Here is a 10,693-nt window from a genome sequence, read left to right as displayed (position 1 = left end):
CACAAAGAAACCCTGCTTCAAAAAAGACCAGACAAAACAAAACAAAAAGAAGACACACAGTCAGGCTGCCAGAGTGCCTTAACATTTAATTTTCAAGTATAAAGGCTTCATTGCAGAAGGGAGTCAGGGCCACAGGCAGTGGGCAGGGAGTCTAAAAGCCCAGGTGTAGGTAAACACAGGGGCCTGCTGGCTCCTGGGTACCACCACCAGTCCTATGGTACCCTGTCTGTGCCTGGGACCTTCTGCTGGATGCCAGGCAGCGAGGTAGCTGTGAGAGGAGTAGGGTGCTGGGCGGCAGGCGTAGGCTCACATGACCACACAACACTGGCACGTCTTTTGCTTAGGGCCACTAGCCTCTTTGGCCTCAGCTAGCTCAAGCTGCCGGGCAGGTGCATAGGTAGGTGCAGGGTGGTCACCTGGGTTGGTGCTGGACACCTCCTGATGGAGCAGTGGCTGGCTTTCCACAGGCTGCTCCACTGCTGGGGTCTCTGCCAAGAGTGGGGTGGCATCCCCGGGGGGACCCTCACTCTCAGCACAGGGCTGAGGCTCCCTGGCTGTCTCTTCCACGGGTCCTTCTTGCTTCTCCAGGCCTTGCAGTTCTTGTTCCTCTGATGTGGGCTTTTCATGAACCGAAAGAGGGGTCCCTGACTGGCTGGCATCCTCCACCAGAAACTCTGCTCCTTCACTGGGTTTGTCTTGCTCTTCTGGGCTCAACTCCTCCTTGGTGCCTGGGGTCTTCTCTGCCTCTGATGACAACTCACTGCCTCCTGGGTCTCTATCCAATAATGTCTTACTTTCTTTAGTTTCTTCATCCAATGAGCCCTCACCGCCTGGCTCCTCATCCAATAGCTCCTTACTTCCTCTAGTTTCTTCATCCAATGAGTCCTCACCTTCTGGTTCTCCTTCCAAAAGTTTCTCATTTGTTTTTGACTCTCTGTCCAATGAGCTCTCACCGTCTTTCTCCTGGTCTGATGGAACCTCACTTCCTCTTCTCTCTGGGTCCAGGGGGCCCTCTGGTTTTCTCTCTGCCACCAATGGCGTCTCAGTGGTGGCTGGCTCTTCCTTGCCTCCTTTTTCTGCTTCCAGTGGCTCTCTATCTTCCTTCTCTCTCACCGCCTGCTTTTCCTCATCTGTTGTTACCTCTGCCGGAGGGGGGCTTTCACCGTCCTTTTCCTCCGCTTTTTCTGCCTGGCTTCCCTCTCTTTCCTGGACTGGCTCTGGCACCTCGGCTGCTCCACCTCTCTCTACCTTGAGCTTTTCTGCCATTCCCCTCTCTTCCGAGCCCTCTGATTTCTTCACCTCCCAGGATTCTCCACTGCCTCCCAACTGTGCTCCCATCAAAGCCTCAGGTCCTCCCTCACAGCCTACCCCTGGAGGCGCTTCCAAGCCCTCCATCAAGAGCTCCTCCCAGTCTTCGCTGAGGGCTACTCTCTCCACCCAAATGAAGGACCCCTCCTCTCCTCCAGGGCCCCCCTGCCCAATACCTTCAGGACTATCCCTGGAAGCACCTTCCTCTTTTCTGGAAGTTTCAGCCTCACATTGCTCCTGGAGCCTCGGGGGACTGGCTTGTGTGGCCTCTGCATCCCTGTCTGTCTCCCCTGTGACATCGGAATCACTGCCTCCCAGCCCCTCCCAGACCACCTCCACCACACCCCTCCCCTCCTTCACCCAAGCGGGGAGCTCAGGGCTGCTAGTGCCCTGCCTGGACTCAATGGCCTCCAGCACGACTTCTTCCACCTTGGCCTCCAGCTCCACGCCCGTGGGGGCTGTGGCACTGTTCTCAGTGGCCTGAAGCCCAGCCCAAACCACCTCCACCACAGCATCTCCTTTGGCTTGAGTGATACTCGCTGCCCCTGGGCTGGGCTGCTCTTGAAGGGGCCTATGCCCAGGGCAGGGGCCATTGGCTTCTGAAGAGACCCCTATGGCCTCAGGGGATGGCCTCAAGGCTGGCAGAACCTCACTAAGCTCCTCCCTGGGATCAGAGGGGGACTCGGGGGACATGCCCACTGGACCAGCTGGCAGGGAAGTTCTCTTGTCCACATCACTGAGGCCTGGGGGAATGAAGGGAGGAAAGGGTAGGGAGGTCAGGATGATAGGGGGATGAAAAGGACCCTCATCCCAGATTACTTTGGGTCAAGTGATCTGGTGGTGGCTATTCCCTAGACCTCGGGATTCCAATACTTACCTGCAGGACCTGCCTCCATGGTGGGCTGAGAGAGAGGTCGGGGACCCTGCAAGAAGAATAGAGACACAATCAAATCAGCCCTGGTTTGTGCGCCTCCTGTTTCACCAATACCATGTTAATACTTCACTGACCAGCTTCTGAGGTTGCCATAGACAAAGGATTCCTGGGGGAGGGATGGAGCCCAGCACCTGGGGCACTCAAGGCCGCCAGTGCAGAACAGCTGAGCAGTGTTCCCAGCCTGAGAGGACCTGACATAATCAGACTTTAAGTTCTGATGGGAAGAGGAAAATCAGCATAACAACAAATAAACACATTGCACATTGGGAGTGGGGGGAGAGAAAGGAGCAATGATGGAAAAAGAAGCCGGGAGCGATCTGGGGGTGTCAGTGTTTGCTGCAGAGACAAGCCTGGGCACGGCTTCTGGAGGGGGTGTGTGTGTGCTCTGTCCAGAGTGCTGAGCTGGAGACAGTTGTTCCAGGCTAAGGAAACAGCACTGCCCGGGTTACAGAAAGGTTGGGGAAAGTGAAGAGGCAGTGTGACCCGCAAGGGATGACAGAGAGAGGTGAAGAAACTGGGGCAGCTGAACACACCTGCATGCACACAAACTCCCTTTGTGAGCGAGAAGCCAGTCACCCTACTGCTGGGAAAGCTGAGCGGGAAGATCGGGAGTTCAAGGTCACACTGGGGTAGTAGTAGCTTTAAATTATAATCTCGCCGGCCCCTCCCAAAGGCACTTCTGAGTTGGTATTTCCATTTTAGGAATAGAGCAACTAAGGTCTAGACAAGAAAATCAACTTCCACAGGGACACAGAGTAAAGTACCGGTGAGTGGGTTTGACCGCACTCTTGGAGAGAGCGCTCCTCTGCTGAGTCTGGTTCCACAGCTGCTGGCCACACCCCCTCCTCCCCACCCTTTTCAGCCCCTCTCACCTCTCTGCGCCAGATGGGCCTGCCAGCAGGTCTGTGTTGGGCACCTGTGGACGCACTCTGCAACAGCTGCAGTTGGGACTGGAGTCTGAGGGAGAGAGGGAGCCGCTGGAAACCGGGCCGGACTAAAACTGCTTCATTTCTGAGGGCAGTCAAAGGCTGGGGCAGGGCTCAAAAGCAGGGATTCCAGACTCACGAAAACAAGCTGTCTTCCAGATTACGAATTCGAGCCTGGGCCTGTCCCTCAGGCGACTGCGGGTCCTTGGAGGCCAGGTCCTCCGACCGCTCTGGTCCTTCAGCGGCCCCATCCATGAGCCAACGTTCTCGGAGAGATTTCCTCTGGACATGGGAAGGGAGTCCGGGGCTGGCCACGGGAAGCCTGCCTCCCCACCCATTGCTTGCAACGCCCAGAGGGCACATCCATCAGGCTGGAAGACATGCCCATATCTTGTCCCCCAACACCTTGCCAGCAAGTAGCCTTCCCAAACAGAGACACACAACCATTATCCTTCCAGCCTGCCCAGTCAACTGGCCCAGCCAAGCTCAGAAAGACCTCCCAATGCGCCCCTCTCCACCCCAGCGTTGACCTAAGGCTCCTTACATCACATCCAAACTGGGAGAAGCCCTTCACCTTCCCAATACTCTTCCAGAGTGGGGCAGCTGTCTCCATGGCTACCTTTCGCTCGCCTCCTCTCCATCTCCCCCTCCCCAAAGTGGACAGAGGTTCCTATTGTCTCTCAGTCGGCCTCACAAAGACATCCCCACTTCACTGCAGGGGCTGGACGGGAGTCCCCAACCTTGAGCCTCTCCACGCGAAGTTTCTCTTCCTCCAGCTCCCGACGCGCAGCGCCGATCTCCTCCTGCAGTCGCCGCTTCTCCTGCGCACACACGACCCAGAGCTGCGGGCGAGCCCAGTGCCGCCCTTCGCCCGCCTCCTCGGGGCTCCCGGCCCTCCCGGGCCTTCCGGGGCGTCCTCCCGCGGGCGGGGGCCGCAGAGCGCTGACTCAGCAGCGGGAGGGGCGGGGCGGAGCGGGGCGCTACCAGGCGGCCGCGCCCTGATGCTGCGGAGGCCCGGCCACGCCCAATGGTGGTCCGCAGATGGGGGCATGGGGAGGGGCTTAGGAATGGGGACTGGGGTTTGGGGCTTCTTATATTTTTGGTTGTGAGCCTAGCCTTTAACGGCTGAGCCATCTCTCCAGCCCAGGGTTTGGGGCTTCTAAGATGGGATGACCAGGCAAGGTGCACACGTTTGTAACCCCAAGACACAGGAGGTGGGGGTCTGATGGTCTCCATGAGTTTCATGCCAGTCTGGACTACACAGGGAGTAGTAACTTGGAGGCTACTTTGAGTCAAAAGACCCTGCGACAAAAAATTATTTAAAAAGCGGATTTAAGGGTATAAAGATATGTGGGTCTAGATGTAGGGAAAGTGCTAGTGAGATGGAGTTCAAAATGGGGGTGCAGAGGTAGACATCCAGAAACTCAGGCATAGAGGTGGAGGCAGAGATGAGGTACAAAGAGAAAAATGCGGTTAGATGGGGTGTAGAGATCGGGTTCAGAAATATGAATGAGGTGATAGTGGACCACTTAAAGTTGGGGTGCTCAGGAGTGGGGTCCAGAAAAATGGGGTTGGATGAGGTGGGAAAGTTAGTAAGTGAAGTACAAAAAAGAGGGTTAGAAAAATGGAGGAGTACACCAGGTGACCAGAGACTTGGGGTACAGAAGGCCTCCAGGGTTGAGGTGCAGAAGTAGGCTACAAAGAGTTGGGGCACTAAGAGGTAAAGTCTAAGATGAGGTGAAGAGAGATGGGGTGCAGAGTGGAAGTCAGGGAAATGGAGCACGGAGGTGGGGAATCAGAAATAAGGGCGCCGAGGTCAGGGTTCAGGGACGATATATAGAACATAGGTTTTGGCACGCGCCTTTAATCCCAGCACTCGGGAGACAGAGGCAGGCGGATCTCTATGAGTTCGAGGCCAGCCTGGTCTACAAGAGCTAGTTCCAGGATAGGCTCCAAAGCTACTATGAAACCCTGTCCCAAGAACATAGGTTTTATGTGCCAGGCAGTGGTGGCACACACCTTTAATCTCAGCACTTGGGAGGCAGAGGCAGGTGAATCCTAGTGAGTTCAAGGCCAGCTTGGTCTACCAAGCAAAGTCTACCAAGGACAGCCAGGACTATTATACAGAAAAACTCTTGTCTCAAAAACAAAACAAAACAAAAAACAAAAAGAAAGAAAGAAAATAGGTTTTAGAAAGGGTTCTGAAATGTAGGGTGCAGAAATATGGGGTGCAAAGTTGGTTTGGAGAATAAAGCTGCACAGTGCGAGTCAGAAATAGGGAGGGCAAAGAGGAGGGTGCAGAGAGCTGAGGTCCGGAAATCGGCTAGTGAGGAGCGGGGTGCAAAGAGGGCTGTCAGAGAAATGAGAGATAGAGGACACACAGGTAGACCAGAAGAACAGAGCTCATAGGATGGGGTTCCCTAAAAAAGGACTCCAAATAAGGGGTGCGGTATATGGAGATTTAAAAGGTAGGGAGGTTGAGTGTCACTGGAGAAGGTGTTTCTGGAGGTGCCAAAAGACAGGTGCCCTCCATTCCGGCAGTGACAGGGACCAGACACAGGAGCTGCCTAAGGGGCTCCCTGGACAGATTGGAGCTAAAGGTGCAGCTCAGTTCTTCATAGATCCAGACTCGCTTCCTCTGGGGTAAACATTCCCTACCCTGATGGAGCGGGCAAGAAAAAGCCTCAGGGTTCTGGAGTGTGACACTTACAGCGATGACCTCCAGCCGCTGCCGATAGAGGGCGCTCTCCGCCATGACCCTGTGGAGAGAGTGGCCGGGCTGAAGAGGCGTTTCCTAGGGACTCCATCCCTCAGCAGGCGGGCTCCTAAAAGTCCTTTCCCAATTAAGACCCCTGGGCTGCCAAGAAAGAGCCCGGAGCTTTGTCTGTGTTTTCCCCTCTCCACCAGGGAAGCGCCTGGGAGCGGACTGGAGTCTGGATGATGGAAATGAGAGGCCAAGACTATCAAGCTAAGGCTGAGTCTCACATCTTTCTCAGCCTCAGGCTCACCTGTGAAACCGGGCAGGGATAGCTTGACCTCAATCGTGCAAGAGAGCAACCTAAGCAGTTTCCACACTTAATTCAACTTCTGCATAACTACAATAACTATTACAAACAACCACAGACACGCTCAAGTCCTGCCAGGCTCCAAAGAGGCTGTGTGTCTCTTGCTAGCCCCACGCCTTCTCTGAACCTCAGCTTCCACCCTTAAGCACTAGGGTGTGGGGTATGAGGGAATGTGGGGAAGAGAAGTGACCATTAAACCATTACCATGGTAACTCACAACTGTCTCTTTTCCACTTGTCTACCCTCTTCCTGCTGGGGGCAAGGGTCACTGGGCCATCCTGCCTCACTGAGGACTTTGAGCTCCAAGGAGGGGGATTTGAGGTTTACGGTTTAACCTGGTATTTCCCCACCTTTGTCCTAACTGAAATGGGACAGCATCCTGCTTCCCCACCCCCAGGGGGCTCCCGGATCTTCATTTAAGGGACAGGCACTGTCAAAATACCATGATCATTGACCAGCCCAGGTGTGGGGCCGTGTTAGCCCTCCTTCAGCTGATGGTCAGAAAGGGCTGTCTACCATGGCAGACAGGGTGGGCACAAAGATCTTGAGGTGTTTATCAATTTAAACCCTAACAGGTCGGGGAGAGAATCCCAGCCCCACTGCCCACATTCCAGTCCTCTTGGGTCCTCCGGCCACGCCCTGAAGGCACAACAGAGCTATTTATAGTGCCCTAAGTACCCTGCAGGGCTTCCGCTGGACCACAGCCACCTCGGCTCAGGCTCCACCCCCCACCTGACACTCCAGCTAGGAACAGACCCGGCCAAAGTAGCCACAGGCCACGTGCCTGTCAGGTTTTGAAATGCCCTGTCTGGAGAAACACTTAATCTTCCCCGTAATCCTATGATCCATTTACCAAAGGGAAAACTGAGCCTCTGAGGAGTAGCAAAAGAACTCGCCCGTGGCTGGGGACAATGCCCAGTGAGCCAATGATCAGAACCAGCTTAAACCTGTCCTCTCAGCTCTGCTGCTGCCGCAGGACAGCCTGGTGTATGCTGCAGCCAGATAACCTGGTGCATGAAGCAGCTGGGTAGCCCAGGATATGCTGCAGCAGGATAGCCTGATGTACATTGCAACAGGATAGCCTGGTGCATGCAGCAGCAGGATAGCCCAGGATAAGCGGCAGCAGGTTAGCCTGACTGCTTGTCTCAAACAAGGTGAGTGGAAAACAATGCAAGGTTGTCCCCTCTCCACTCACACACACTCACACACAAAATGCACACATATGCACACTCACATACAAAATGCACACATATGCACACTCACACCCTTGCACACATTCTCACCACACACACTCTAACACACACAAACTCACACAATGCACCCACACACATACACTGTTACACCCCCCCACACACATATACTCACACTCACGTATATGCATTCACGCACACACTCACAGTCACATACACACAGACAGCACAAGACTTGTCCCAAGTCAGGAAGGCCGAAGGGAAGCACTTCTCCCTCACTGCTGACAACACAGTTTGGGGTTCAGGGCCTCCAGAGACCTTCCTTTGGGCAGCCATGGGAGGCCAGAGACCCACCTAGAGGTGGGGACTTCAACTGGGGCAGGGGCCGAAGGTCGCCTGACAGGTGTCCCTAGGGAAGTGTAGACTCCGTTTGTTCACCTCTCTGTCCCTGGGGGAGGGCTGAAGTACCCTCAGCTGTCCCACTCCTAAGATGTTATCTCCCTAACTCTTCCTTGGGGGGGGGGGGAGATCGGGTTCCCGTTGCTAAGCAACCAGGTTTGTACTTGGTGAATAATGCAATGGAGGGCACAGGAAAGTGAAGGACAGAATTGGGGTCCCTAGTGGAGGGAAGCCGTCTTTCTGGAAGTTTCTATAATCCTTTGGAGTCCCGCTGACCATCCGGCTCCCTGCTAGGGATGGAACCAGAGGCATACTGGGCTAGAGCTTCTCTCGGTTTGAAAGCCCTCAGCTAAGTCGAACTCCTACACCTTCTTCACGTCCTCTCCTACTCCATGGTCGCGTCTCAGCCATAACCGGCTTGGTACCGAAAAGGAGCAGAGGAGTGGCCGCTGCCTCGCTACACTACGACTTTGCCAGTCTTTGGAGGCTGGAGCGTTTCCTTCCTTCCTCCAGCATTCTCGCTCACTCTGCAGACTTGGGGAGTTTGGCGGCAGGCACTAAACTCGGATGCACATTCTTGTACCCTGACATTCTCTGTCCCCCGCCTAACTTTGCAGTAGGCCCAACTCTCTGGGGAAGTGGCTCTCAAGAAGCCCCAGGTTTGGCCGCCAGCACCCCTTGCTCTCCCCTAGGCTCCTTATTGAGAGGCCAGCTGGGGCTCCCGGACTAGGTCAGCGCCCCACCCCCGCCGCCAGCCTTTTCACTCTGCCCACCCGCCCTCACCCCAGACACTTACATGGGTGTGGCTGTGGCCGGGGACAATACCGGGGTCTGCAGGGCCATCTCTGCCCAGTAGCCCTCTCGTGGTGTGAGCCGAAGCTCCCCAGTCTGGGCCCTGGTTGGTGGGAGGGGGCTGCGGGGCGGAGCAGGAGAGCAGGTCCGGCTGGTTTGGGCGGGAGGCGCGGCCCGGCTGGGGCTGGGGCAGTGCTGGGGAGCGCTATCAACTTCTTAGGATGAATTATTTACCAGCCTCCAGCCTCCACGCTGCACTCGGCTGCCTCCCAGTTCACACTCACGCAGCCACGCCGGTGCTCCAGCAGGTGGGGGAGAGCGGCCAGGCACTGACCCGCGGCTGCCCGGACACTGGCGCCTGCGCCTCCGTCGGGCACTCAGACTTTAGAAAAAGCCCAGGGTCACTGGCTCCCTTCTAGGACCTTGGAGCAGGCGGGAGGGAGAGCTCACTGACTCAGCTTCTGGAGACCGTGGCAACGAAGAAGCCTGGGATGGGGTCACTGTGGGCAACTGGTATCAGGTTTCAAAGCCTCAGTTTGCACGCTGTGAAATGGGAGGATAAGTACAAATGGCCTGCAGCTCAGAAGACCCTATTGTGTTTAGAGATGGGGTTAGAGATGAGAAAGGACAGCTGTGCGGTGGTGGTGCACACCTTTAATCCCAGCACTTGGGAGGCAGAGAGGCAGGAGGCTCTCTGTGAGTTCAAGGCCAGCCTGGTCTACAAAGTGAGTTCCAGGACAGCCAGAGCTGTTACACAGAGAAACCCTCTCTCAAAAAACCGAAAGAAGCCGGGCGGTGGTGGCGCACGTCTTTAATCCCAGCACTCGGGAGGCAGAGACAGGCGGATCTCTGTGAGTTCGAGACCAGCCTTGGTCTACAGAGCTAGTTCCAGGACAGGCTCCAAAGCCACAGAGAAACCCTGTCTCGAAAAAAAAAAAAAAAAAAAAAAAAACCCGAAAGAAAGAAAAGAAAGGGGGGGAGGGAAAGAGGAAGCAGCAAGAAGGGAGGAAGGAAGGAAGGAAAGAAAGAAAGAAAGAAAGAAAGAAAGAAAGAAAGAACAGGAGGTGAGCTCACTATTGAGGATGCCTTTCCTTTGAACACTGAGTGTTGCAATGTCAGCTCAACACAACTAGACCAGGTTTGATCTTTATCCTGCGAGAGCAGCCCTTGTCTGTTTCTGCTAGGTGCTTCAGAGGAACTGAAGCCCCTCCCCTCCAGCCGGAGTGGTAAATTCACCCACATTCAAGCCTTTCAGGGTCCCTTGCACACCTTTGGCGTGTAAAATGGAGGTCTTCTGCTTGCACAAGGGCCACCATGCTGCTGTGGGCTGTCATCAAGGACTGGGATCGCCTACGTCCCACCAGTACAGACTCCAGGCAGGTGGCCTGACCTGGGATCCCACTACTAGGTGTTATGCGAAGTCCCCCCAAAAGCCAATAAGGAGACGGAGTCCTGTATGTAAAAGCAAAAGAGCCTTTATTTTATGCAAGTTTGCAAACTCAGTCTCTCCGCATGTACAACATATTGGAATAAATGGGAGCCCGGAGCTCAGTTAGAGTTGTGTTTTTATAGTAGTAAAGGTGGGGGTGAGGGGTTTCTGAGGTTCAGGACCCCTGATTGGCTGACATTTGTCTAGGGGTGTCCTTGTGTGTGTGTGTGCTGGCAGGTGGTCCTATCTACAGCGGTTGGAATGTTAGGCATTTCCTTTGGATGGTCTGTTTTTAGGTGGTGCTCAGGTAATCTCAGTTTGTGGTTCTTCCTGCAACCAGGTATTACTTCAGGTAAACTACTGAGACTCAGGCCTCTGTTAAATTTGTCAATGGCAGCTGGTAATGGTTGGAAGTAAAGAACTTCCTTTGGTTGATCTGTTCATATTTAACTTATCATGGCTGTCTCCCACACCAGGGGGGCTGAGGGAGGAGACTGGCAAGGCCAAGCCTTACCTGGGTTACAGAATGAGTTAAAAACCAGCCTGGGCCAGGCAGTGGTGGCGCACGCCTTTAATCCCAGCACTCGGGAGGCAGAGGCAGGCGGATCTCTGTGAGTTCGAGACCAACCTGGTCTACAGAGCTAGTTCCA

At 54.9% G+C, this 10,693-nt stretch overlaps 1 protein-coding gene and 1 pseudogene across 1 annotated transcript; one reads left to right on the top strand and one right to left on the bottom strand.

Annotated features, from left to right (window-relative positions):
- Positions 1–76: 76 nt before the first annotated feature.
- Positions 77–9,930, bottom strand: Palm3 (paralemmin 3). Its single transcript, XM_026777918.1, has 9 exons — positions 9,884–9,930; positions 8,895–8,996; positions 8,619–8,735; positions 5,827–5,927; positions 3,909–4,114; positions 3,308–3,450; positions 3,115–3,199; positions 2,186–2,231; positions 77–2,051 (listed from the first exon to the last, which is right to left on the bottom strand). Exons 1-9 carry the CDS (start codon positions 9,928–9,930, stop codon positions 307–309), a joined length of 2,592 nt encoding a protein of 863 aa, XP_026633719.1. The 3' UTR covers positions 77–306.
- Positions 9,929–10,693, top strand: part of LOC101980420 — a 2,809-nt pseudogene continuing 2,044 nt past the window's right edge.

The sequence above is a fragment of the Microtus ochrogaster genome, unplaced genomic scaffold (genome assembly GCF_000317375.1).
Source record: "Microtus ochrogaster isolate Prairie Vole_2 unplaced genomic scaffold, MicOch1.0 UNK90, whole genome shotgun sequence".
Taxonomy (NCBI): Eukaryota; Metazoa; Chordata; class Mammalia; order Rodentia; family Cricetidae; genus Microtus; species Microtus ochrogaster.
The sequence above is the reverse complement of the archived record's forward strand: the minus strand, read 5'-3'. Positions and strand labels throughout refer to the sequence as shown.